The sequence below is a fragment of the Penicillium daleae genome (genome assembly GCF_028827525.1).
Source record: "Penicillium daleae strain IBT 16125 chromosome Unknown utg000005l_segment0_segment0, whole genome shotgun sequence".
NCBI lineage: Eukaryota > Fungi > Ascomycota > Eurotiomycetes > Eurotiales > Aspergillaceae > Penicillium > Penicillium daleae.
The window spans coordinates 3,491,595-3,518,628 of NW_026623153.1; the positions used below are offsets into that span (position 1 = coordinate 3,491,595).

The window sequence follows — 27,034 nt, forward strand, 5'->3', positions numbered from 1 at the left end:
GCGATTCGATGTAACTACTGCTAGTTTCCCCGCGACACATTGCCTGGAATTTCTAGGGGATTTCCACCCCCTGATCACCCTCATTCGGCCCATTCAACTTGATCAGGAATCATGGATCGCGACCTTTGACAACCAGATCGATGAGTCCCACCCAACTTTGACCCATTCTTGTCTCAGTCATAGATACTTTCGTTCCCTCTCATATCGATACGAAGAGCCTTCGATCCCCCTCTAATCTTCGGTCGCGCCCTGCTCCTCTCCTTCTTGCCCTCCTGCGTGGTTTACTTCCCTCCCCTTGTCGCCGCGCGTCCAACCTTCGCATCAATCTTTCGTCATGGTGTCCGAAGAGCTTCTCGAGAAGTCGCTAGACATCCTCCAGGACCAGGCCCTGGACGAAGAAGAGCAGGCGGAGAAGGTTGAAGACTTCTTGCGCGCCAACTCCTCGTTGTCAGGTCCGTCCTTGGAGAATGCCGTCTTGGACATCTTATGGCGGCATCGCAATCGCACGCTGCCGGACTCCTCCCCACCCCCAGCTCGCCATACGGTTATTCGTCGGTCATCGCCTGCACCATGGCAGATGACACGCGCTTCAACACCGCTCTCCCCTCAGCCACCAACACTAGGAACCAGTCCGGGGAGTACCTCGTGGGTGCAGAACTCGCGCGGGGCATTCGCCCGAGCTCCACGTTCCTCAACCGTCTCCCCGTTTACCTCTCCGCGACCATCGCCCCGCCTTGCGCTTGCGCAGCCTATTCCACACTCTCCAAACTTGAATGCATATGAATTTTCTGATCAAAGCCAACTTGCCAACTTTTACGATGATTTGGGCGGTGATAGCAATGTGGACTGGCTGGTCGGTGACGATGCGAATAGTACTACCTCGTCTACTGGTGGGCTCAGTTTCCCTGGATCCTTGAGCGCGACTGCTGCAGAGTTTGTCCCGGATATGAGTCCACATGACATCTTACGCACTGTACTGGGAGACAAACGAACGAATGAGGAAATTGAAACTGCCCTGGAAGCGAACAGCTACGATCTCGGTGCCACTATCGCCGCGCTCTCACAAGACTCGGAGGCAGAGACCGTGTTGAAGCAAACCGAGGATGCGCGAGTGCTGGTTGGTAAATCTATGGCGATGGAGCAAATTCGTCCGGTGACGCCCTCGGGCAACGGTCGCAGTCCGGTGGTTTGCAAGTACTGGCTGTCTACTGGTCAGTGCCTAAGGGCTGACTGTCGATTCAGCCATGACCTCACTAGCCATGTTTGCAAGTAAGTGGTTTCGTTGCTGCCCTGGCACTATGGCTTGACTGGTAGGTTTAAGCATAGAACTAATCATCTTTCGTGTAGATACTGGGTGATGGGAAACTGCCTGGCAGGAGATGGCTGCCCATTCTCTCATGACCCTTCGGCCCTTATTTCCAATCTCAGCGTCTCAAGCAACAGTCGCCCAGTCTCACCGGCGCCGAGTTCTCTGTTTCAGGTTGACAGCAACTCAGATGCTTTCCCCCCGCTCTCATCAACGGGGATGGAGGATCAATGGGCCAACCCATACAATAACCGCTACCCTGGCCTCGGATCCCAAGCAAAAGCTATTCCCCCAGGTCTTCACCCTGGCATGGGTAGACGCAATGGCAGCATGACCCATCTTGGACGTCCAACCTCTCGTCCAACCAGTCGTCACCAGAACCGACCGGAGCTCAACCCTACTGCTTTGTCTGTTGACGACCCAGATGCTTTCCCAACCCTTGCCGCTGTCAGCGCAAAGAATGCAGCCAAGAAGCACCATGGGAAACGAGGGGCCCATAATGGGGCCAAAGAAATTGTACCCTCATCACTTGCTGATGTTGTCCGCATGTCACCCTCGCCTGGTCCCAACAAAGGCAAAAATGCTCCTAAAAATGCCAAGGAGACCAAGGGCCGTGAGAACAGTGCCGCAGCTATGGCAATTCATGCGCCGCAGAATATTCCTTGGCTCGAGACTGGCGCGAGGGCGAATCAGCAATACATCAAGTATCGCACCGAAGCTATTCGCCACGGGACAGTGCGCAACAAGTTCCTGCAAAGGTGAGTAATTAGGAATAGCTCCTCCTCTCTTTCTTTCGCATAATCGAAAAGTAACTAATGGTCTTTCTAGTGCTGCTCAAGCATGGAACCGAAGCGATGCACGGGCTGCCAAAGCACTTTCCCTTCGCGGTCAAGCAGAGAACGATGCGATGCGCCGCTGCCACCGAGAAGCAGCACGCCAGCTGTATGAAGAACGCAATCAACATTTGCTCCAGGCAGGCCTGGATGGAGCTTCAGAAGAGCTCTATGTTGATCTGCACGGTCTCCACCCCGAAGAAGCGATCGAGTACCTTGAGAAAATCCTACTCAAGCACGCTCGGGAAGGCCTCCCAGTTGTATACGCCATCACCGGCACAGGCCATCACTCGAAGAACGGAAAGGACAAGATCGGCAAGGCTGTCAAGGCCTGGCTGAACGAGTGGCGCTATCTCTTCCGCGAATTCAGCGTGCCCGGTGAGCGGGGTGGCTATGTTGGTGGTATCCTGGGCATTGACCCGTCCAGCTATGACAAGTCTCTTGCCAAGGCCCTGGCAGAGAGTGATGATGTACCGGCTGACGGAGGCCAGCCGCCTCTCACGATAGGCAAGATTCAATTACTCCGACGCGAGGATCTAGAAATGAAGAACTCATGACCTTTTTGGTGTAATCTGGGATTACATGATGTGTCACGATACCGATCGCATTTGCATGATGAAGCTCTCCTATTACCAGCATGCTTAAGAAATAGATCTCTAGAAGAAGGTTTCTGAAGAATTTTTTTGCTGGTTTCTTGTAGTCTCTCCTTGGTTATGCTAGCTTTTGAGGGTCAAGCTATGTAGGCTCAAGTGTCAACTGCAGTTGACGCTGGTGTGTGTGAGGTTCAGCAGGCGAGTTGTAAGATTGTTCCCCGTTGGTTGAAGAGTATATACCGCGACAAAAATACCCTAAATGATCGGGCACACCGATGAGTACGACCACATTCGCCTGAGCTAATGAAATTTGTCTAATACAAGCTGTCCATGACTATGTTCATCCTCGAGATACCCCAAAACCTACTCGGGACAAGCCCGGAATGGGGCGTTGCTTTACAGATGACGCCGCACGGTTGAAGGTGGAGCTGCTGGCATACTCAATAGCCAGTGAGGGTTAAGGGGCGTGTATTCTGCCACAATCCACCGCCGGGGAGGTGCCTCGTTGCTAACGTGGACACTGGACATCTTGAATCATAACAAGCTCTCTTTTAACAAAGGCGGTTGTGGCCTTCCTCGGTTAGCGGCTGCTCTATGAAAATATAGAACCATTGGTTCTTCGTTGTTCATCATGGATCAAACACAGCAAGGGGAGCTGAACTGGCGCCTCAGCGCGCACCCGATCACGCTACTTGTCTTCTTGGGAATCCGCATTGGTACGTGGTTGCTTTACCTGACCTCTCCGGCAAGAAACATTTTGAACTGACATGTGTTACCGATAGGTGCTTTGCTGATGTACCTCTTTGGTGTGCTGTTCATTGACAACTTGTAAGGAGCCCTTGGGCCCTTGTGGTCTCCTCCCGCTAGGCTGCGAAGCTTCACCCCGCTGACGAAGCTATCTAGCATTCTGGTCTTCATCCTGACCCTCCTCCTCCTCTCTGCCGACTTTTACTACCTCAAGAACATTGCTGGGCGTCGACTTGTTGGCCTTCGGTGGTGGAACGAAGTAAACATAAACTCGGGCGACTCGCACTGGGTCTTTGAATCCTCTGACCCCAATGTCCGGACGATCACTGCCACCGACAAGCGATTCTTCTGGCTGAGTTTGTATCTCACACCGGCTTTGTGGGTGGGATTGGCTATTCTGGCTATTGTGCGCTTGGTTGGTGTTATCTGGCTAAGTCTTGTTGGTAAGTGTTCATTGTGCTCGATGATTATAGCAATCTATCTAGGAGACTCTTTGTACTGACTGAGATCATTCAGGAATTGCCCTTATTCTGACCATTACAAACACGGTGGCTTTCTCCCGGTGCGACAAGTTCAGCCAGGCATCCACATTTGCCAACCGGGCTCTTGGTGGTGGGATTGTGAATAATCTTGCAGGTGGCCTGCTGGGCAGGTTCTTCCGGTAGAACTGGGGGACATGGGTTCCTATTTGCATTTTGAATTTTAAGCTGGCTTACAGTGATGCGCGACTGTCCCGCAATGTGTATTCTCTTACTGATAGTGTCTTGATAAGCTCAATGTATCTGAATTGGATTGATTGCCTCGTTTCCGGTCCTCTAGGTTTGCCCGCTACTGCGTTTGACGTAGTTTCCATTTCTGGCAGGAGTAACTGGCATAGCAACTGGCAGGAGCGAATGCCTGGAGCTGCCCATTGTTTATCATCCTGCTGCTCTTTTCATTTCCTTTTCCTTTTCTCTCCCTCGCCCATCTTCCCCATCTTCTTTGTTTACGATACTTCATTTCCTTCCACATACCACTGAACAAAGCTTCAACACCCTCAGTAAGTAGTACTGATCCCTTGAGAACTGCTATTCTCGGACATACGGAGAGTGTGGACGTGTTCGCAGGTGATTCTTGTGACAACAGCCGCGAGTTTCACTTTTCTGGTCCCCTCCTGGTCCCTGTCCACATGTCTCTACTATCTCTTCCACGTGTGTCTTGCGAGTAACACGTCAACGAAATTAGTCCTAATGATTCTCTGAACCACTTTGACGTCTTGGGAACATGATGCTGATGGTATGAAACTGACAGACATCCTTTAGCCCGCACGATGTCTTCCGTCTGGGAAGCACCCGCCTCGGGGGACGCCGAGTGGGAAAAGCAGGACAACGATGGTCCAGAGGAAGCTGATGGCGATGATCAAGGTTGGACTTCCAATGCTGACGCTTATGGCTGGCCTTCCACTGCCCAAGGTATGTCACTTCTTTTCACTTCTTCCGTGTTGTAAACAACCATCAATAGACTGGTTTCCCGTTTCCTTGGACATTTTTGCTTCTTCCAGCATTCTGCTATTTTGAAAAACTGACTATTGCTCAGATAACGACAACCAAGAGAATGTTGACCCTCACTCATCGGAGCACGGCGCTGAGCGTCCCGCCGCCCCTGGCGAGGATCAAGACTTCGCCTGCCGCAAGTAAGTGTTTCCATCATATTGGGCCACCAATACTCGTTTCGCTAACAAGATACAAACAAGTTGCGGCGAGACTGGCCATTTTGCTCGCCAGTGCCCCAATGCTGAGGCCCAAAAGTGCTTCAACTGTGGCGAGGAAGGGTGAGTCTAGCCTTGAATGACGTGGACGAGGAGCCTGCGCTAATTGTGATGGGTGATAGTCATAACAAGGCGGAATGTCCAAATCCCGAGAAGCCCCGGGCTTGCTTCAACTGTGGCGAGGAAGGGTCAGTACCCAAAGACAAAGATGGGCCACCAAGAATACTATATTCCGACTGCTTACACGTTCTCTCAGACACAACAAAGCCGATTGCCCTAAGCCTCGTGTCTTCAAGGGAGCATGCCGTATCTGCTCGCAGGAAGGCCATCCAGCCTCTGCTTGCCCCGAGAAGCCAGCCGATATCTGCAAGAACTGCCGCGGAGAAGGTCAGCCATCTTGAGACTGGTCTCAATGAGCATAACTAAACTGATTCATTCTATTGATAGGCCACCTCGCCCATGAATGCAAGGAAAATCGCAAATTTGACTTGGGCCACATTGCCGACCGGCTTCCGGAGGAGGCCTGGGAAATGATGAAGAAAGCGAGTAACGAGAAGGATATGGATGACTTCCGCGAGGTATTGACTGTGCGTCCCGTGCAGATGGCATATGTACTAATGTCCATTCTCTCAAGGCAATTCAAATCTACACCAAGGCAGTTCCAGATGCCACCTACGTTGACATCGAAAAGAAAATGCGCGAGGAGGGATTCAAGATCTTCCTCATCGCTCTGGTACGCTCACACCTGGTTTGTGAACAAGAATAGACTTCATAATGACAACTATTATTATGTATAGGAGAAGGAGCGTGAGGATGTCATCAGCCTTATTGACCTCCAGGGTCAACTGGACCGCGAATTCGTTGTTGGCTACTTCTTCTCCGACAAGCCAATGCGTGCCAACCTGGAGCAGCGTTGGCCTAGTGATGCCGATGACAATATTGAACGCTTGGCAAATGCTGGGCTGCCTTATGATCGTCAGATCATCAAGTGCCGAAACTGCGGCGGTAAGTCGACCTGAATCATGTTCCAAATTTACAATGGTCATCTCACACATGCACAGAATTGGGCCACGGCTCCCGTGCTTGCAAGCAGGAGCGGCCGGAGGTTGAAAAACTCGAAATTAAGTGCACCAACTGCGGTACCCCGGGTCATCGTGTTCGGGACTGCACCGAGCCCCGGCGCAGCCAGTACGGATGCCGCAACTGTGGGTGAGTTTTGCTCCTCCCCTGATCATGAGGGCCACCGTCCTAACGATGTCTAGCGCGGAGGGTCACGAGGCTCGTGATTGCCCTGAGCCGCGAGCTGCAGGTGATGTTGAGTGCCGTCGCTGCAATGAAGGTATTGTCCATAGCGCTAGAAGCTCCGGATAACGGTGAAAGAATGACATGCTTAACTCTGTCCAGTCGGCCACTTTGCGAAGGATTGCCCCAACCAGACTGAGCGTGCCCCTCGTACCTGCCGGAACTGCGGGTAAGTATATAGTCACCGCAGAGTGAATGGACAATTATTGAAAGAAGATCCCCTTCTTGCTAACATGAGTGCAGTTCTGAGGACCACATCGCGCGTGACTGTGACCAGCCTCCCAACCCCGATCTCATGGTTTGCCGCAACTGTGAAAAGAGTAAGTAATGGCACATTCTCTGCCAGAGTCTGTTTGACTGAAGTTGAGAAGAGATGCTGATAAGGACAATTATAGCTGGGCACGCTGCTCGAGACTGCCCCGAGCCCAAGGACTGGTCGAAGGTCAAGTGCAACCGTTGCGGAGAAAGTGAGTTGATATCCTGATTCTTCGTAATCCACCGTTGTGACTGATCATGAAACAGTGGGCCACACTGTGAAGCGCTGCCCCCAGCCTGAAGAGAACGAATTCGAGGCATTCGGTGGCGAGGAACCATCCTACGGACAGGCTGATTATGGTCAGGGAGACGAGGTTGAGGACGTGCGCCAGCGCATGGAGCACAGCGCCTGGTAATTCGGATATTTCGACGATGTTAGAAAAAGGGAAACTCTGATTCGGTGGATGGACCTCGGTCTAGCTATGGAGGGGCAACTACGCATTTGTGGTGATCGTGTATGTACAGGCGGCTGATCGGACAACGATCTTGCTGGGACGCTTCATTGAAGGAACCTGCGCACTGACGATGCGTTCTTGTTGTACATGGTTGACATTGCGGTGCCTTTCTATGACGGGACTGGCAGTCTACCGGTATCTTTTCTTTCCCATGTATTATTTTCTTTTGTGAGATTAGGAAATGTTTCGAGATGATGGAGAGACTCATTATGATAGCACCATATTTGTTTTCTCTACTCAATTGAGATTTACATTTGTTGCGTCTAGTCCACTACATTAGAGACAAGCCTAGATTGTTAGATTGATATCTCTGGGAAAGAGATCGAGCCGATATGGGCTGGTTGATTTTGCCGTGCTTGTAGGGAAAACAGTGATGACAGCATTCACTGGATGTATGCCCACCAGCACCATATAACCGCGATCCCGGTATCAGCAGTCTATTCCGCCGGCCGGTATCCCTATCATTAGCGCGCCGATTCTGAAGTAAATAATCAAGATAACAACCAATCTCAAAAGTCTTCCAGGTATTCCTTTCCATGTTGAGTTCAGTTCTTATTCGGGAAAGATTGGCGCCATATCTGTCCGCTGGACTAATGTCCAATGACATCATTCTATGCGAGCATACTCAGATATCGATATGGATATTCGTCGACCTACCCCATTCTCTCGAATGAAGGGATGCATATGGTATGATTCGAAACGAACTGTTCACGAAGACCCTTTGATTGGGTACTCGGCGACTATCTATCGCATTTAGTGCTGGGAGGCAGTAATACACCGTTATAACGACCCCAAGTATTTCAGGTATTATTGTGGGCCGTCGCTGAATGCGGAGCTCACGAGCCTGCGCTCCAATGACCGACAGTAAATTTGATCATACGAGTGAAGAGCACTGGCTGTGGATGAGAAGGAGGGGCTTTGTACGTAGGCTGTCAGCTTGAAAGGAGTTAGTACTCGCGATGGCAGGCTATCTTCGTCCCTTGCCACCGGAAATTCCATTCCTATCGGAAATGTGTTGCTCTCGCCCTACTTATATCTACACTTCATCTTTGAGGTTTAACCAAACTGTCTGGAAAGAACAGTGTTTAGGCTAAATGCCATGTTGAATGTATTGTGTGGGACAATTTAAGCTTTCGGTCCTCTTTGGGGGCATTGACATGACTCGTCAAGGAAACAGTGCCAAAGGCGGGAGTGTGATCTAAGCTTACCTTGAATACAATGTTAAACTCGAGTGAGCTGTGTATATCCCCTTCTTTGTATTGTAGTCCTATCCTGTACTGTCCTGCTGGTCTGTCCTTCGTGTAGTTTCCAAAGTAGGACGAGGTAGACCACGCCCCACCGTGTGCGCGAAACGGGTTCTCCTGATCAGGCAAGCCTTGACGCGCTACTGCATTCTGGAAGGGAAGGCGATATTCGACCACGGAGACATGGTACTCGTGAGCATTTTGACAAGATGGTACCTGAAATAGAGGTATGTGACAGTACTTTTTTAGGATACAGTAGTAGCGTGGCCGAGAGATTGAACGTGAAAATCCATCTGGCTGAACCCTAGCATTCGGCCCCAGCCGAGCCGGGATATCTTCCTCGCTTGGTGCTACAGAGTCTACAGACGTCTGGCGAACGAGGATATTGCGAACTAAGTACATATTGTCGTTGTAGGCTGGCGGCTAAATGTTCAGAATCCGTCCACACGAGTGTATCGGAAACTGACCGAAATATTCGCGTTCCCTTGATGAAAAGGGTGTAGTTGTGCAGTAGGCTAACGAGGTCCCACTGCGTTCGTGAAAGCCCTGACAATGATGTCATCGTACTCAATACCAGCCCAGTTCTTCCTTTGTGGACTTACTCGCGGGTTTCCATTAGTTAATGAAACGGCATATGAACAAGCTCCGGCCGAGATATTATTACTGCAGTTCGGGATGACGTTGGGTCCCTGGCAGAGCCTCGGAAGCGACCATGGCACCGGTTGGACTTCCCGTCAGAAGCCGGCGCTCTGGTTCGCCGACGGGGGTAATCACCATCCCGTGCGTTGCTTCTCCTTGGTATCGTATCAAACCAGGATCATTGATGTCGTTGTTAAATGCAACTTGAAGGATATTGTTGTAGATTGAGGCACTGTCAACGATTATATTTCGCATGGCGCAGTCGATGGGCGAGAAGGAATGTGGAGAATCGCGGAGACAAAAGATGGAGAGAGCTCTGGGGAGGTCCATCAGTCCCCAACGATACATACACCCCATTGAATGCGCGTTGCACTGGTTTCCTAATGTAGGAACCGAATCATATCTCGCGACCACGCGAGCCACGAGGGAGTACGAGCATCATCGATGTGGTCATCAATTGTTTGCCCATGCCGATTGTTTAGTTTCTGAAAACAGTCGCTTGTTCCGACCGCAGCAACAATGTCGGTATTGTTAGTCTGGCCAGGTCCGTGACCCAATAATACCGGGCCGATACCGAGGCCTTGTCTGTCCATCACCCGATCCGGCAATGTATAGACAGTAATGCGACATTGTCTCGTGGGTCCCCCTGGCCAAGCATCAATGTTTCGTTTTCAATGGCCACCGTCGATGGCTTCCATCATCGTGCCTACGGTGGATACCTCCCAGGTCTGCCCTCGTTTCACCGGCCTTTTAAAGTCTCCAAAGACTTCCTCAGACCCAGTCGGGTCTCCCCGTATACTCAGCCACCATTCTTCAGCATCCCATTCCATCGACAACCTTAGGCGCCCTATTGGAATTGAACTTGTCGTTTTCTTTTGTTGTTGTACAACAGTTGGACTTGATTTCATTCTAAACAGCTTGTTGTACGCCTCTGAGTGAATATCTACGGATACCATCACGGTTACCTCTCGCCGCTATGAAGCCTTATTTCGGGTTGAGGGGCACTGCCCTCAACATCATGATCAGTATCATTGCCGGCCTTGATTTCTTGTATGTGCACAGCACATCTCCTTGAGATATAGGGTGACATGTTGACTCACTTGTTTTCCAGGCTCTTCGGTTATGACCAGTATGTTGACATTGAACACAATCCAAACCGGTGATTGACGTGACTTCTAACGATACAATAGGGGGGTCATGGGTGGTCTATTAACACTCAACTCATTCGTTACTACTTTCCCAGATATCGACACCACCAAAGCCGGCTTGCTTGGCCTCAGCCGGTCTGAGCAGAGCCAGCGTTCTACCGTGCAGGGTATCACCACGGCTTCGTATAACCTGGGATGCTTCTTCGGGGCTATCTTCTGCATCTGGATTGGAAACTATCTCGGCCGTCGCAAGACAATCTTTGTCGGCTCCATCATCATGGTTATTGGTGCGACGCTGCAATCGTGCGCGTACTCACTCCCTCATCTGATTGTTGGCCGTATTGTGACTGGTCTTGGCAATGGCATGAACACTTCTACCGTCCGTAAGTATATTACATTCTGGTTCATGCTCTATGTGTCGTCCTTATGAGCTAAATTGACTTCTTGATACAGCCACATGGCAGTCCGAGTGCAGCAAGTCACACCACCGTGGCCGGCTCGTCATGCTAGAAGGTGCCTTGATTGCTGGTGGAATCACGATTAGCTACTGGATCGACCTTGGGTTTTCCTTCCTCGACCCTAGCCCCGTGGCTTGGCGCTTCCCTATTGCCTTCCAGAACGTCTTCGCTCTGGTGATTATGATCTTTGTCCTGCCTCTGCCCGAGTCCCCCCGCTGGTTAATCCTCAAGGGCCGGGAAGAGGAGGCTCTGGAGGTGCTATCTGCTATACTTGATATGCCGGAGCACGACCCGTATGTGCATTCTGAATTCGCCGCTATCAAGGACGCCGTACTGGCCGCTTCGAGTGTCAGTTTCCGCGACTTGCTGACAATGGATGAAAACCGTCACTTCCACCGTGTCGTCCTCGCCTACGTCAACCAGATGTTCCAGCAAATCTCCGGTATCAACCTTATTACGTACTACGCTGCTACGATTTACGAGAAATCGATTGGCATGGATGGGCTGATGTCTCGAATCCTGGCTGCTTGCAACGGAACGGAGTACTTCCTCGCCTCACTGATCCCTATCTTCGTCATTGACAAGATTGGACGTCGCACGCTGATGCTTGTCGGTGCTGCTGGCATGTCGATTTCTATGGCTGTGCTCGCTATCACCACCAGCTTTGTCGGTCAGAGTAAGCCTGGTATCGCCGCTGCTGTATTTCTGTTCGTCTTCAATACATTCTTTGCTTGGGGATGGCTTGGTATGACCTGGTTGTACCCAGCCGAGATTGTGAGTATCTCCTTGTGCTGTTACCTTGGGAATAGTGATTCTTATCTTTACCAGGTTCCCCTACGTATTCGTGCTCCTGCCAATGCCCTGGCTACCTCCGGGAACTGGATTTTCAACTTCATGGTCGTCATGATCACACCTGTCGCATTCGACTCAATTGGATATAAGACTTACATCATTTTCGCAGTCATGTAAGTTCCAGCGTTCCCATGTTTATATCTGGCGCTAACGACCCCAATAGCAACGCTTTCATCTTTCCTGTCGTCTACTTCTTCTACCCCGAGACTGCCTACCGGTCCCTCGAGGAAATGGATACTATCTTCCAGAAGAGTACCAGTATCTTCAATGTTGTTTCCGTTGCCCGCAATGAGCCCCACCGCTTCGGCAAGAATGGCGAGCTTCTCATCAACTACCAAGACACCGAGGAGCATCTGCGCCGTGCCAGCCATGTTTCTGAAAAGCAGATAAAGGCTCTCTCTTCGGGCTCAGATCTGGAGGCTGGCAAGGGCACGCATGTCGAGAACAACGGTAGCTTCTCGGACAGCAGCTAAAGTCCGAGCCTGTTTCGCATTTCCAAATGACTACTTTCACCTTGTATATGTGGGGCGTTGGTGTCCCATCAAATTGGATGCCTCTTCAGTGATTTTTTACGAACTTATTATTTACGTTGATAGTTCCACGATGCTAGTGTGTTGTTGACCCGGAGCCAATAGATTCTGATAATATGAGACTGTCAACCTGCCCAGATGTCTGCTGGCCCTGGCATGCCGAGACGGCTTGTCTTATGAATGTCTTGGTTTTCTTGCGTTTCTCTCGAGAATCCTATTTTATACCCGTGTTCATGAATTCATAAATGGCTTGTGTCTACTCTATTCAACATTAACCTGGCACATCTTTCGAAACAGATGGGATCACCGTGGCTACGTAGGTCTAAAGAATTCTACTCGGATTGCTATTCTCAGAAAAAGACAGATTGAGGTAAAGGTTTATTGAACAAATTGTTATAGTCCATCAGACATGTAAAGCATTAAGAAATCGATTGTTATATCATGGTCTGCTCCCAGTCCGAGACAGTCAGCCGTATGGTACCTGTCACAGCCCAAGAGCCAGGCCACCAAACAAAGCCGCCAAAGCAGTACCCATGATGATTACATTGATATCGATAGGCAAGCTACTGGCAGCGTTGGCACCAGGGCCGGCTCCTTGATTGGACGAAGAACCACCGGAAGTAGGGGCAGATACTCCGGTGTTAAGTGGAACTGGGCTTGTCGAACTCTTCAGGGAGGTTGCGGAGTAGGGAGGATATGAGGTCAGGGAGCTGATGCTGCTTGAGAAACTAGACCTGGCATCGGCAAGATCGGTTACGTAGACAGAGATGATAGTTGTGGTTGTAGTGCGAGTCGAGGTGACAGTCTGGACGGTGTAGGGGGCGTACGAGGTCCAGAAGTAGAACCAAAAAGTCCTAGCCATGAGTTAGTCGACTGACTGAGCGCTTCCTAACAAATTAAACTCACCAGTAATAAGTCGTAGAGTAGTACTCATAGTCCGCATAAGTACGCGAAGAGGTAGAAGTGGACCTCAAAGTCGTGGTTGCAGTCACAGTAACACCGGCCGTGACGGTGCCTCCCAAGCTGCCTGTATCAGACTCCCCGGAGCAGCCAGACGAGGGGCAGCACACCTTCTCGCCATTCCAGATACGGCAGTGCTTGCCAGCATTGCAATAGTACCCACCGTTGCAGCACTCTCCACCAACAGGCGAGCATGCGTCGCCGCAGCAGTTCCAACCGCTAGGGCAGGTGCCGCCTGTAGTACAGCAGGTATCGCCAGGATCAGCGCAGTAGCCAGTTCCGCAGCAGCTTGTACCGGTAGGGCAGCAGCGCGAGGTATCGTATGCACACTCCGAGTATCCTGGGTTGCATTCGTAGGCTCTGGGCTCCAAGCCAAACAGATCGCGAGGGTTCATGACGCCCGTTTGGGTGATGCGCATGGATGCATTCCAGAACTGCTGCGGCTCATCCCGGGTTGCTTCTTCAGCAACAACAGCGGAGAAGAGGAGAAGGAGGGAAACTCCCAATTGTTTTGCGAACTTCACCATCGTTCCTAGCTGGTGGTTTTGAACCAGAAAGTCTTCGGTAATGCCGAATATGAGCTTTCTGCCACACAAGTAATCCAGCGCAGGAAGAGCCGGGCCTCTGCGGACTGAGGGACGATCATGGCTTTAAATAGGACCATTGACAGTTTTAGCTAGCCCAAACAAAAGAAAGATTGCGGCTAGGCCAAGGATTTAGGTTGAGGCGCTAGCATTTGCGCCAAGCCTGGGCTGGGTCAGTTCATCCTGTGGAGGGCAAAGGTGCTGGAGGAATACGAGCAGGATGCTTGGCGCACTCTCGAGCCGCTTGTTAGCCCAGCAGGGTCCTCCAGGACCCGAGGCTGATTGTTGAGCATCGACGGACAGAGTCTGTGGTAGGTGGGAGGGTGGGTGTATTCTAGCATCTTCATGGACTGGTTTGTAGACGCGAGAGGAGTGATAACCAGAAGATAACATCCTTATAGCCCTTCACGTCAATAGGCATCCTCTTTTATCTCCGGGACCGCGAGTACGATCGCGGGCGGGGCATTTCCAGGGCACAATTGGGCAAAATCCCAAATACGAGCTTAGGCACAATCTTCCCTTATTTCAAGGCCGTTTTGACCAATCGCTAAATTGTGAGCCGTGCGGTCAACTCGCCCTGAGCAACTAGTCTATGCGTAAAGAGAATCCTGACCTTCCTGTTGCGGTTATTTGATTTAGAAGTTGAATCAGTTGCGAATACGAGGCTGACTTTGGAATCTCTATTGGGATCGGGGTACCTTAGCAAAGTTGATATCGAAATTGAACGCAGTTATCATTTGACAACTAGCTTCGCTATTATTCCGGAGAAAATGGAGATCGGAAATCCTCCACTCGGCATGTTTGACATCCACTTGACCTATGTATTCACTCATGTCGTTTACTGTCGAACCTCTCGGATAACCTTCTTTAGGCGCCTTTTTGCCGAGTTCCACTTTCTCAACGCCATTCACTCTGTATGGAGGTACCGCTCGGCTTGAGTTTAACTGTGGAATCTTCGGCATTGACAGGAATGCTGCCGCAAACTTTCCTCCACGCTCCTTTAAAATTAGAGTATATCCTGTCGCAAGTGGACCGAATACCGAACACTCAAAGCAAGTATGACTTACATGCATATTTTAACCATGTTGACCCACTTTTTCTGCCAGATTGCTATGTCAAAAAGAGCATGAAGTACGCGATTACCGCTCTCATATTTGATAGGACCTGGTTGGGTCTTCCCGCAAGGGTCAATTGAACTTACCCACGGATATAGGTCGGATTTCTGATGTCATCCAATTTATCAACAGCGCCGAACGGGTATCATCCCATCCAACCAGCGCAACGATTCAAACTGTGGGGAATGCGTCATAGATAAAGGTGTAAAGTCGCGAATTATATAAGACAGGATTAGTTCATTTTCGAAACAAGTCATCGGCACATATTTTATTCAGCATGTCATTCGTACCACCATGGAGCCTAAAAGTATAGCGTCGCACCCTGAGGTGTGTGCCTCCTGTCCGGTTTCTACTATCATCGGCAAATACACTAATGATTTTCTAAGCCAATGTCCGAGGAGGAGAAGTCATATTTCAGCAAGTACGAGAGGTTACCATCTGAGGGCTCACTTAGTCCAAAAGTATTACTTTTCAAATCTTCAACGTTTATGTAGTAGCTAACTTTCAAAGAATCGAGGCACGCATGATCCCCACGACCATTCTCATCGACAAAATGATCACAATTCAAGAGATTCTCTCAAAGGAATTTCCTCTCAAGGTACAATCTCACGCCATGATATGGCTCCCCAAGAATTAGCAGATTTAACTCGGGAACAGAGTCACTAGATACGAACACTTCGAAATCTTACACCACCGACCGTTAGTCACTTATATAACCCAAATATTCCAGTGTGCAAGAAGGAGCAATCAAGGGAAGCCCGTCCATACTGTGTTTGGAAACGATTCTACAGTGTTTTCTCCAAATTCAGCGAATTTCATGGCAAGCCTGAGTCAACTAGGTAGCAGCCGAGTGACCGAGATGCAATACATACGCAGAACATATCAGAATTTATACTTACAACTAAGAGTGAAATTTACTAATTGATTCACATTTTGATACTATCAAGTCTTGCATCTATTCCGACCGATGTACATATGTGTGGAGATCAAATGCTATTCCGCGGCAGCCCACAGCGAGATGCCCTTATCCTTGTGGCTCTTGTCTTGTCTTTTCTTACTACCCCAAAAATTTAAATCATGCATCCTATACCTATGTGTCTCGTTTATAAAGATGAAATTTGGAGGAACCTTTGCTTGTACTGTACTTTTGCCAGGGAGGAGGAGACTTTCAGGCCCTGACGGTACAGGAGGTATGAGGGGACGTCTGAACACTCCGGGGCCCCACTCGAAATGATGCCTGCGGATGAAGTTCCCAGCTAATAAGATAGGCGTAAGTCCGACCAAACTGGTCCATTTTTTGAAGTTCATGTCTCGTAGGTCCCATTCCAAGCCTAGAAATTTACGGGCGATAGGTCATAGGTCAACGGTCTAGAAACCTTCTCTTGCACCCCTCTAAAGACGGTTATTCTCTTTGAGAATCGCACACGCAAGGATTTATTGTCTTTGTGGAATGCCGTTATCCTGCTGCAACAGTGACCTTATCCTCATCTCGATGGCTTAGATTGATCTCGAATCACGTGATCGGACCGAAACCAGCAGCTTTGGTTTTGAAAACAACTGCGTGACCAGTCTCAGTTGCCGAAGCCAAAATAGTTCAATTGCACTAACTGACCAAGCTCGGATGAAAAAGACGAGGAAACGCGTAGAGCCAGGCATTTGGCCGATTTAAATCGGAAAACGTGGTACATATCAGCCTGGAATAGCTTGCCTGATCGAGCAGAAGGGAAAATATCGACTGGGAAGCCTCCCGGTCAAGTTCTCTTGGCATTACTATTGATGCGTGCGAGCAAAAACATTTGTAAAAATATGGCCTGATAGAAATTAAAGTCATTCCGATGCCATGCGAAGTGCATCCACGCGGCAGCCATGAGTCAGACGCATTTAAGGTTATCCTCGGTGAGCGACGATGTTTGCTGTTGGGGGAGAGCCTTTCCCGTCAATCGCGGAGCGCCGAGAGTCGGAAGGAAATTTCCCACTCAACCTCAACAAGCTCAACAGCCTTGCTTTTATTTTTATTAAGCAGATACTGTGAGTCAACAAGCATTTCTCCTTTTTCGACTCTATTTATTCAAAGATTTACTCACCGTGGCTAAGCAAACGATAAAGCATCAGGCTTGCATTGTACTGCCAAGACCAAGAACCCCTCCACCACGCATTATCAGATCTGAAAGCGGCTGAGCTTCTCCGCCTCGCACTTTTTTTTCTCCGCTCGCGTCAACTTTGTCGCGAGCTTGATAGTTTTCTCGGACGGAGCGGACCGGGGACCACCGAGTATAAGCTCTTATTCTAGGTAGGTGGATGCGACTCTTATTTTTCCCCTCTAGATCCATCATTTCATAGTGGGAGTCATTGGCTAGACCTCGGCTACGCAAAAGAGAAAACCCTTCGAAAACCGAGTCACTGATTTTCCGGCACAGCTTTATATACTCAGCCCATTTGCTATATCCACCTTGGATTGCAGTCTCCTATGGTCAAATCTTTTGACTTGTTCCTGTGAGAAGGTCCAGTCGACGCTGGCAATAGGCTCGTTCGAAAAGCAAGGCCGGCAAAAGAAATAGCAGGACTACACACCATCACGAAAATGTCTGTCGAGGCAGCGGAGGCCGCTCTCGGCACAAAGAAGAATTTCCCTTCTGATGATGTCTACGAGCCACCACGGGCTCTCTCAGAATCGACAGACATGGACGACCTCGAGCCTGAAGAATTCAGCGTCGAGAACATTGAACGCATCTATAGGTCAGTTGCATCTCTCTATGCATTTGGCTCTAGTTGTGAAAGGCCTAACCTCGTGGAATAGCAAACTGGACTGGCGCATTATTCCCGCCTTCTGGGTTCTCTACTTCATGTGCTCGGCCATCCGCTCCAACGTCGGTTTGGCACAAACAATGAACGCAGACTCTGGCCACGACCTCGCCGAGGTGCTCCATCTGAATCCCCACCAGATATCGACAGGCCTGGCCTTGTTCTATGTTTGTTATGTTGTCTTTGATCTGCCTTCAAACTTGGTCATGACCCGTCTTAGTCCGCATGTGTGGATGAGCCGTATCGTGGTCAGCGTTGGGCTGATTGGTACTTGTATGACAGCGATGAAAGCAGCCTGGAGCTTCTAGTATGTCCATATCTATTTCTTTGTCGACCATAGCAACCTTTTGTGCTAATGATCTACAGTCTGCTTCGTCTACTTCTCGGTATCGTCGAAGCTGGCTTATGGCCCGGTATGACCTACTATCTTACGCTCTTCTACCCACCTTCGCGGATTGGGAAGCGTATTGGTCAGTACTTCACTGCTGCACAGGTCTCTGCAGCGGTGGTCGGCCTCGTCTCTGCCGGTTTCCAAGAGATGGATGGTGCACAAGGCTACGTTGGATTCCAGTGGATGTTCCTGATCTACGGCGTCATCACTATCGCCTTGGGATTTGCCCAGCTATGGTGGTTGCCCGACCGACCTGTTGCGCCTGGTGCGTCGGCTCCTGAGCGTCATCGGTTGCTGCGCTGGTTGCCGCAAAGCCGACCTGCTTTGACAGGCCGCGATTCCGTGATTCACTATCACGATATGAAACGTGTGTACCATAGCTCAAAGTGGAATCTTCGAGATTTGCTCTACGTTTTCATGGACTGGAGACTTTGGCCGCTGTTGGTCATGTACTTTGGCGTTGTGGGTGTTGGCATTGGTGTTCAGCTGTATGCGAACGTGATCATCAAGGCGATCAACCCCTCTTTGAACGGAGTTGATTTAAGCTTGCTCACAGCGCCTATCTGGATTGTAGGTTCTCCGAGTGTCATAAATTTTCCGTTTCACTGGCTAATCATTTCTCTCTCTAGATGGATCTCATCGCTATTCTCCTTGTTACCCCCTTCTCGGATCGTTTCCACCGCCACCGCGCTCTGTTCTTCTCGATCCCTGTCCTGTTACAGATTCTTGGATTACTGCTGACCAGCTATGCCGGTACTGAAGATAACCCTTGGCCGCGGTACGGTGGCCTCTTGATCGTCGGGTTTGGACTCGGTCCAACTGTGCCCATCACCATGACGTGGACTGCAGAGATCTTCCAACCACGACATGGAGAGGTCGGTGTGGCAGCTGCCTCTGCCGTGGTCTCAGGGTGGGGTAATTTGGGCAGTATCCTGACTACCTATGCCCTTTATTCAGGATGGAAGAGTGACTATGAGGCACCTGGAAGGCAGAAGTACCGGAAGAGTAACTTGGTCATGGTCGGGATTCTCATTGCCAGTATTCTTGCTGCGATACTGATGCAGATTTTGCTTCGGTTTGTGGATGGTCGACACAATCACACCGAGGAGGAAGCTGATGGCAGTGCGGTTGATGGAGCGGCGCGTCGTGAGGTGCAGCAGCGTGGTCTGCAGGGACTGGGTTTGGGGGCCAGACGGTGGTTTGGACGCGGGAAGGTTGACGGCAAATAAAAGGTATTGACGAACTTGGTGTACGATGGCACATGGTACGGTGAATGGCTGAACGATAGAATGGCTTTCATGCCGCGATAATCGCTCACTTAATGACTTGCTCTCTGGGTTTGAATATTGCTTTGCTTACTAGGGAAAATGATAGACGGACAGATTTGTTGAGTTTCTTTTTAAACGAAAGCTAATGAATGTCACATGCCCATAGATCTACAGACCGGGGCCACTTGAAGTGTTCCTATTCCCATCGTTATATTCAATCTCGAAGCTGAACCCTTCATCGTAATGAATATCCCAATACCCATCCCAGATCCTCTTCGTAATCGGACCAACCTCGCCACCGTTAACTGGATTACCATCGAGACTTGTGATAGGCATGATACCGCCAGCGGTGGTACACATGAAAATCTCATCGGCCTCATAGGTCTTCTGCACAGGCACGAGCTCCACACGAATCTCCAGACCGTTCATTCGCGCAACGTCGATGACACTCTTGCGTGTGACACCCTCAAGAACACCGAGCTGAGGCGTATATAAGACACCGTCTTTGACAAGAACGATATTGAAACCAGAGCCTTCGGTGAGATTGGTGTCGCCGTCGGTCAGGAAAGGATAGGTTGCTCCACGATCGGCAGCTTCGTGGAGCCCGCGAGTCAGATCGCCCCATTGGAGGTTCTTAACAGTTGGGTCCATAGAACCGGGAGGAACGCGACGAACAGTACGTGCGACAATCGCTGTACCGCCGATGGGCTGTACTTCAGGCTCCATAACCCATACATACGGCTGAACGAACATATAAATGCGGTTGACGATGTCCTTGGGATCAGTACCGCGAACTCCCTTCAGGCCGCGGGTCACGATGATTTCCACGAACGCGTCCCGGATACCGCTTTTGGCAACCATGTCGATCAAGGTCTGCTTGACTTCCTCGCGAGGCAGTGGAAGCTTCAAGCGTAGTTTGACGCAGCTAGCTTCGAGCCGAGTAATATGATCATCGAGGCGGAAGAAGCGGCCATCCCAGACGGAAGGGACATCGTATGTAAGGTCGCTATGCATGAAGCCCTGGTCGAGGAGAGGGATATGTGCTTCATGTAGAGGAACGAGTTCTCCGTCTACCCAAGCAATGCCTTTAGCGAAAGGATTGGTGCTCACAGCAAGAACCGCCTGCCGAGCATCGTAGGCTGCAATGAACTTCTGCATGGTAGCCATGTTTGTGTTGAATAGATGAACAAATGTGAATTCGATGGGTTTGACGAGGGTGTTGTCGCATGCACACTTAAGTATCCTGTTGAGATTATCAGCATCATGGCTACGAAGGAATTTTTCGTTTGTAGTAAATGCCAAAGAAGGAAGTGTGACGATTCCGAGTTGTCTGGAGCAATCGAATAAAATCTCACCTTCCTAATCCGGTAATTTTGTTGACGACGGCCAAGCTCTTGGGACAGGATTACTAGGTACGGCAATGAAGGTTACATGATATCAATGAAGGTATGTAAGACAAAAGATACCCTATACTAATTTCAGTTGATTAAAATACCTGGAGCCCTGTCCTTTGGTCAGGTTCTGCGAATTTTTCTTTTACCTTTCTGTCGCCTCAAAATTGCATGAATTGTGATTAACCATGCCTCAGAAGAACATAGTCATCATTGGGTGTGTGTTGAAAGCTTTCCATTCATCGAAAATCAGCGCGAGCTAAAAGTTAAGACAGGGCTGGCGTAGCCGGCTTAACGACTGCCTTGCTACTGTCTAGAAAGTCAGGTTACAAGATAGTTGTTGCAGCTAAGCATATGCCCGGCGATTACGATATTGAATATGCATCGCCATGGGCCGGCGCAAACTATATGCCGTAGCTATACCATCAATGATCTTTAGATCTCAGTTTCTACAAATCTTGCCTAATGCTTGTATAGTGTCTCGGTAGGTGGAACTGAAGCTGCGAAATGGGATGAAGACACCTGGGGGCCATTGGCAGAACTTGCCCAAAATTATCCCGAGGCTGGAGTCCATTTCCAAGGTAAAAAAATGATTCCATTGGGACTGATGCACTGATACGATAACTAATATTTTCACAAGATTGTGAGATACACAGTCGCGCGAAAGACGTTGGTTCTGCAACAGCAAGCTGGTTTTCCGAGCTACTGTCACCAACTCCCTGGTTTTCGAAAACTGTCCCAAATGTCAGCATTCTCCATATCGGAAATTACATCATTTATTACTAAATATACGTTTCTAGTTTCGCTCGCTGCCGAAGGAAGCACTGGGCCCCGGTATTGATTCTGCCACGGTTTTCACGTCGGTATGCATCAACACCGCTATCTATCTCCCCTGGCTGGTTTCTCAGTGTCTCGGCAACGGGGTAGTCTTCAAACGCGCTACGTTTAAGCATATTCGTGATGCGTCAGCCTCTGATGTTCATCCATCAGGCCAGGTTGATCTGGTCGTTAACTGCACTGGTCTCATGGCCTCCAAGCTTGGTGGAGTTGAGGACAGATCTGTCGTTCCGGCACGTGGTCAGATTGTAGTCGTCCGCAATGAAGCAGGTAAAATGCTTGATGTGTCTGGCACAGATGATGGAGAAGATGAAGCGTGTTATGTCATGACAAGAGCTGCTGGGGGAGGCACGATCCTCGGTGGGTCGTACCAAAAGGGCAACTGGGAATCGCAGCCTGATCCTAGCCTTGCGATTCGGATCATGAAGCGGGCTGTGGCTATGTGTCCTGCTCTAACAGATGGCAAGGGTATTGAACATTTGGATGTCATCCGACACGGTGTTGGACTGCGACCTGTTCGCGAGGGGAGGGACCCGCATCGAGAAGGAGAAAATCGATGGGATGTGGGTAGTCCACAATTATGGTGCTGCGGGCGCTGGGTATCAGTCATCCTATGGCTGCGCAAAGGCTGCTGTGAATTTGATCGAGGAAGCTTGTGGGATTCGGGCAAGGCTATGACCTTACTCAACCTTTAGGTTCAAGTGACACGTTGAGAGGATTCCATCATGTCCTTAGATATCTGAACCCAATACATCATCAAACGTGGGAGACGTCTACGAGAGTTCCCAGTCATGCAGAGGAATAGTCGAAACCTACTAATCTCAAGACTCCTAAGCCAAGATCTTCCGATCAGAGATTTCACGAATGGTATACAGTACCCAGCAGATTAGCGACTCGTTGTAAGCCTCCGAATAAGTGGAAAGATCTCTTGTTATGGTTACCCAGTCGATAATGGTCTGGATGGATAAGCTGTCATATCGTTCCTTATCAATTGGCCAGAGATGTAACTAGTGATCTCTCAATCTGGTATGTGGGTCCGATCGGGTCATTTGGTTGGGATTGCTGAAGCGCGCTGCGGATATGCAGAACTCGGTTTCCCCATTGGGTAATTATTCTTCTACCCCGACATCGTCCGCAGGGGGATCCAAGGACCCGTCTCCCCCTCCATACTTTCATCTCGGAGGGCTATTCCTACGACAGGGATTCTGCGGGTTGAGTCACGATAAGAAGCAAGACAATATTTCCAGCGTGACCTTCCACGAAGGTTCTGCGGCGACTAATTAGTGGTGCAACTACCAAAAAGCACAGGGCCATGATATTAGGTCATAGTGGCGAGAGGTAAAGACAACAACTACAGTAACAGCTGAAAATTCTAAGCCTAGAAATCAGAAAAAAGGTTCCTGCATGATAACATGCCCCTTTCTCTCTTTGAAAGTTCTTTCTGAACGTATTTCGAACGTGTCTCCAAATAGCTTCAGCATTGTGGGTCTGAGATCTAAAGATAAAGTCGCCTCATGACCCCTGTTTGACCAAAATTCTCTCACAAAACCAAATTTGGCGATTCAATCGAGTCAAAATGCCACCACCGAGTCAATTCTTTACGCTTATGGATGCGCTTTCTTCGTTGGATGTCGATAAGTTCAAAGCTTTCAAAGTGTTGACTACAGAATACAGAATCTTGAAGGCCAGTCATGGCGGCAATGTTGCAATCTCCACAGACATACTCATCCCCAAAACTCTGCTGGGTTCTCCTGACCATGAACGCTCTCAAATCCCAATTCTGGTTCGGATTCATGGTGGATTTCTAGTATGTGCTTCTCCATTGCGGAATTGTTCAATGCCACGCGAGACCTGACGTATGAATACAGGTCACTGGGTCAAGCCGTTATGCCCCCTGGTTTTCAAATTGGATTCTAGATTACGCTTCAAAAAGCAATGCGATCATTATATCTCCAAACTACCGCCTACTTCCTGAAGCAAGTGGGACAGAAATTCTGGAGGATATTGACGCTTTCTGGGATTGGCTGCGCGGAAATGGACTTTCACAGTCTTTGCATGACACAGGCCACTCCAATATTACCCCCGATCTTTATAGAGTGCTACTAATTGGGGAAAGTGCCGGTCAGTACGCCCAGATAGCTTATATATTTGCAAAATTGGCTAAATATTACAAAATTTCCAGGTGGTTACTTGGCTGTTCAGTTGGCTCTAAAGTATCCGTCCACGGTTTCAGGTGTTGTCGCTGCCTACCCGATGCTGGATCTCCGATCACAATTCTACACACGACGATATGAGAAACCGATTGTTGGTGTTCCAAATATACCGAACAGTGTGATAAATGAACATCTCCAGGCCAATGAGTCTGGGAGCATGCCGAGGGTAGTCACGACCGCGAATCCACCGGATCGCCTGGAGTTGGCATTTTCTATCGTGCAAAATGGCCGCTTCCTGGAATTCTTCGGCACTGATACTCCAGATTTGTTTCCGATGGAAAGAGCGAGGCGTCTTGCAGCTTCGGGTAAATCAAAGATACCTCCATTTTTCATATTTCATGGAAAACAAGACTCGGCAGTTCCTGTTGATGGATCCCATCGATTTGCCTCTTTATTACGCCAAAACTTCCCCGACGGACTGGTCCAACTTCACGTTCAGGACGGTGATCATGGATTCGATTCGGATGCCACCCTGAATACTCCATGGCTTCGGAATGGTTTGAGTGTGATTTCAGCTGCTTGGCTCAATTCAACACCCGGCGTCTCGCATCTGTGAAATGAGTTGTGTTCAACTAAAATGAATATGATTTTATCTCTATTGAGAGACAGTGAGATAGAGTGAGATGAAAAGTGGATTAGAGTTTATCTCAATAAATTTACCATGGACTGGATAGTGCTCTAGTAGCCCCAGATATGAATCTTGAAATGCGATTGTAACTCAGAATCCGGGACCGATCTCATATCCCATGATGCTGATATCGCATCTGGCCAAATAGAATACAAATTTGACAAGTCTAACAACAAACAAGAAGAAGAGAGGCAAACTTCAAGTTTCGTCGGAGCAGGAAGGCGGGGTTAAACCTTAGATCTCCCAAAATAGCAGGAGAGATAAGGTTATGAAAAAGCCGAAATTGCGTTCGGCAGTGAAGCCGTAGTTATCTAGTATAGCGACCCCGCATTCTCGGCAAAGAAGTTAGATCATGGTGGATCTTCTGTGTCCATTCGTCCGTGATTGCACCTGTCTCGATTACTACCACAGCTGCATTTGCAAGAAAGGGGCTAGATCACGGCTTATCTTGACCACAATCTTTCGTTGACCTGCATAATTCTGAATCTCTCTCCAAGAAATATGATTGGCCTGGTTCAAGTAATATAATAGTTCCTACCCCGGGCTCTTATGATAAAGAACTTTTGGATATGCTAAAATACCCGCCTGCTGCTCTCTCACTGCATTCCAAATTCCTTTTTTCACGAGCTACCCACATCATGACTAACAACAAGAGACACGGCGATGCTGCCTCTCAACTCGAGGCAAAGGGTGTGGGTGAGACATTCGACTTGGACGATACGGTTTTGCGTGCTCAAGGACACGAGGTGCAGCTTGAGCGATCATTCTCATGGATGGGTGCTCTTGGGCTTGCTTTCAGGTTTGCATTAGTTCAACTGCAGCCAGAATTCTTGCTGATAATGTTTTAGCATTGTCAATTCGTGGTTGACCTATGCTTCATGCTTTGGAGTGGCATATAGCTATGGGGGAGGGCTGGTGGCCATTTTCAGCCCGATACTCTCAGCGCTGGTTCAATGGGTCATGCTCATGGGAGTTGCTGAGCTTTCCTCTGCATTTCCCTCATCTGGAGTAAGTGAAGCGGAACAAATACAATTGGCAACATTCTAACCAGAACAATAACAGGGACAATATCATTTCACGTACATCGTTGCTCCGGATGGTTATAAGGCATTCTCAGCTTATCTCGTTGGGACAATCAATGTCATTGCTTGGTGGGTAAATACCGCTTCAGGCACCATATACACAGCCATATCTGCCTTCGGGATATGTGAGTTCTTAGTTGCTGGGTTTGTAGGAACCCAGTGGCAGGTGTATCTGTGTTATCTGCTTGTCATTATTCTCACTTGTAGAAGCCCTTTCGTTCGCGGACACAAGTCATTATCTGATCATTCACAGTACTTCCGATTGCCATCATTCCCCAACAACGTATCGAGAATATGACAAAAACTGCAATGTTACTTTCGATAATAGGGTTTGTGTTAGTGGTGATTGTCTGTCTCGTCATGGGCAAAGGAACCTACCATCCCAGCGCTCTAGTTGAGTACCGATCAACAAGTGGCTGGGGACCCGGGGTAGGCTGGCTGCTTGGGATTGGAAATGGAGAGTACGCATTCGCGGCTGCTGGAGCATGTGTGCATATTGCGGAGGAAATTCCAAGCCCCGCTCGCAGAATACCGCTCGTGATGTGCGTTTCCCTTTACGACTGCCCCCTGTATACCCCGTCTCTTTACCATGTCTGACATCTTACAGTAACTTGACCATTATACTGGGTGTCCTTACCCTCGTGCCTTGGATTATTGCCATGACGTCGGTCATTCAAGATATGGACGCAGTGCAGAGCGCCTTCCTTCCAAGTCTTGAGTTATTTTACCAAGCCACAGGCAGCAAAGCTGCAGCCGCTTCCCTCCAGACCTATTTAACAATCCTATATTACAGTACGCTTTCATTTCTCCTTTTATTTTTCCCTCTGCTAAGTACGCTTCAGCTTGTGTTCCCAGTCAATGGATTACCAGTAGTCGAATGACATGGGCTTTCTCCCGCGACGTGAGTAATCTCCAATACTTGTCTTTTATCATAAATAGTCTGACTTTTTCGAAGAATGGTCTACCTTTCTCTGACTATTGGTCAGAAATTGACTCAAAACGCAACATTCCCGTTCGAGCCACTCTCCTTTCCGCTGCATTTTGTGTCATTTACGGGTTGCTCTACATTGCCAGCACGCAGGCCTTCAATTCCATCATTAATACCGCCGTTCTGATGCTCAATATTACGTATACTGTGCCCCAGGCTCTATTAGCCATCCGAGGAAGGGACATGCTTCCACCTCGTTACTTTGACCTGGGCAAATATGGGTATTCTGTGCATATATTTTCGGTACTATGGCTCATTCTGAGCGGTGTACTCTTTTGCTTCCCAACAACCAACCCTCCAACTTTGGCTAACATGAATTAGTGAGTCCCGTTCCATAAATAATAACCCATTTTATTCGCTCTCTAACACTAATTTCTAGCAATGCTGCAGTCATTTTGGGAATATTCGTCGTAGTGCTCGTTTGTTGGGTGGAGCGGCGGAAGAAGTTTTGTGGCCCCGCCATTGACTGGGATCTCCTCAACATGGCTCAAACAGTTGCTCATTAGCAGTAATAGCCTACTATCTTTCCGTGAGACTTTCTTTGGGAAATATGTCAAGCATACTTTGCGTTTGATGGTCGAGGATTTCTATGAATTCGAATGCTCG

The 27,034-nt window shown here is 49.2% G+C and overlaps 11 protein-coding genes across 11 annotated transcripts; 8 read left to right on the forward strand and 3 right to left on the reverse strand.

Moving 5' to 3' along the window:
- Positions 1-334: 334 nt before the first annotated feature.
- N7458_005437 (CCCH zinc finger and SMR domain protein) lies at positions 335-2,696 on the forward strand (the record flags this gene model as incomplete). The annotated part of the gene is made up of 3 exons (XM_056908819.1): positions 335-1,269; positions 1,348-2,064; positions 2,135-2,696. 3 exons carry the CDS (start codon positions 335-337, stop codon positions 2,694-2,696), a joined length of 2,214 nt encoding a protein of 737 aa, XP_056767437.1.
- A 667-nt stretch (positions 2,697-3,363) lies between these two features.
- Positions 3,364-4,144, forward strand: N7458_005438 (DUF846 domain-containing protein; the record flags this gene model as incomplete). The annotated part of the gene is made up of 4 exons (XM_056908820.1): positions 3,364-3,448; positions 3,515-3,560; positions 3,636-3,922; positions 3,996-4,144. The coding sequence occupies 4 exons, from the start codon at positions 3,364-3,366 to the stop codon at positions 4,142-4,144; spliced, it is 567 nt and encodes a 188-aa protein (XP_056767438.1).
- Positions 4,145-4,788: 644 nt separating this feature from the next.
- Positions 4,789-7,199, forward strand: N7458_005439 (uncharacterized protein; the record flags this gene model as incomplete). The annotated part of the gene is made up of 14 exons (XM_056908821.1): positions 4,789-4,930; positions 5,055-5,151; positions 5,212-5,289; positions 5,349-5,414; positions 5,483-5,613; positions 5,674-5,813; positions 5,861-5,959; positions 6,024-6,231; positions 6,288-6,435; positions 6,489-6,565; positions 6,631-6,697; positions 6,772-6,848; positions 6,924-6,995; positions 7,051-7,199. The coding sequence occupies 14 exons, from the start codon at positions 4,789-4,791 to the stop codon at positions 7,197-7,199; spliced, it is 1,551 nt and encodes a 516-aa protein (XP_056767439.1).
- A 2,003-nt stretch (positions 7,200-9,202) lies between these two features.
- Positions 9,203-9,538, reverse strand: N7458_005440 (uncharacterized protein; the record flags this gene model as incomplete). The annotated part of the gene is made up of 1 exon (XM_056908822.1): positions 9,203-9,538. The coding sequence occupies one exon, from the start codon at positions 9,536-9,538 to the stop codon at positions 9,203-9,205; it is 336 nt and encodes a 111-aa protein (XP_056767440.1).
- A 619-nt stretch (positions 9,539-10,157) lies between these two features.
- N7458_005441 (sugar porter family MFS transporter) lies at positions 10,158-12,112 on the forward strand (the record flags this gene model as incomplete). Its single annotated transcript, XM_056908823.1, has 6 exons — positions 10,158-10,231; positions 10,293-10,310; positions 10,372-10,712; positions 10,783-11,561; positions 11,616-11,752; positions 11,803-12,112. 6 exons carry the CDS (start codon positions 10,158-10,160, stop codon positions 12,110-12,112), a joined length of 1,659 nt encoding a protein of 552 aa, XP_056767441.1.
- A 541-nt stretch (positions 12,113-12,653) lies between these two features.
- Positions 12,654-13,656, reverse strand: N7458_005442 (uncharacterized protein; the record flags this gene model as incomplete). Its single annotated transcript, XM_056908824.1, has 2 exons — positions 12,654-13,023; positions 13,076-13,656. The coding sequence occupies 2 exons, from the start codon at positions 13,654-13,656 to the stop codon at positions 12,654-12,656; spliced, it is 951 nt and encodes a 316-aa protein (XP_056767442.1).
- A 3,753-nt stretch (positions 13,657-17,409) lies between these two features.
- On the forward strand, positions 17,410-19,250 carry N7458_005443 (putative MFS transporter; the record flags this gene model as incomplete). Its single annotated transcript, XM_056908825.1, has 4 exons — positions 17,410-17,564; positions 17,626-17,937; positions 17,997-18,591; positions 18,651-19,250. 4 exons carry the CDS (start codon positions 17,410-17,412, stop codon positions 19,248-19,250), a joined length of 1,662 nt encoding a protein of 553 aa, XP_056767443.1.
- Positions 19,251-19,457: 207 nt separating this feature from the next.
- On the reverse strand, positions 19,458-20,456 carry N7458_005444 (aminotransferase class IV; the record flags this gene model as incomplete). The annotated part of the gene is made up of 1 exon (XM_056908826.1): positions 19,458-20,456. One exon carries the CDS (start codon positions 20,454-20,456, stop codon positions 19,458-19,460), a length of 999 nt encoding a protein of 332 aa, XP_056767444.1.
- Positions 20,457-20,877: 421 nt separating this feature from the next.
- On the forward strand, positions 20,878-22,212 carry N7458_005445 (FAD-dependent oxidoreductase; the record flags this gene model as incomplete). Its single annotated transcript, XM_056908827.1, has 5 exons — positions 20,878-20,897; positions 20,956-21,093; positions 21,158-21,261; positions 21,321-21,424; positions 21,481-22,212. Coding segments are annotated over 5 exons (1,098 nt in total), but the record flags the coding sequence as incomplete, so codon positions are not given.
- An 881-nt stretch (positions 22,213-23,093) lies between these two features.
- Positions 23,094-24,286, forward strand: N7458_005446 (alpha/beta hydrolase; the record flags this gene model as incomplete). Its single annotated transcript, XM_056908828.1, has 3 exons — positions 23,094-23,324; positions 23,386-23,638; positions 23,700-24,286. 3 exons carry the CDS (start codon positions 23,094-23,096, stop codon positions 24,284-24,286), a joined length of 1,071 nt encoding a protein of 356 aa, XP_056767446.1.
- Positions 24,287-24,996: 710 nt separating this feature from the next.
- N7458_005447 (uncharacterized protein) lies at positions 24,997-26,934 on the forward strand (the record flags this gene model as incomplete). Its single annotated transcript, XM_056908829.1, has 8 exons — positions 24,997-25,157; positions 25,207-25,366; positions 25,421-25,643; positions 25,694-25,982; positions 26,048-26,232; positions 26,283-26,341; positions 26,396-26,748; positions 26,808-26,934. 8 exons carry the CDS (start codon positions 24,997-24,999, stop codon positions 26,932-26,934), a joined length of 1,557 nt encoding a protein of 518 aa, XP_056767447.1.
- Between the last annotated feature and the right edge of the window lie 100 nt (positions 26,935-27,034).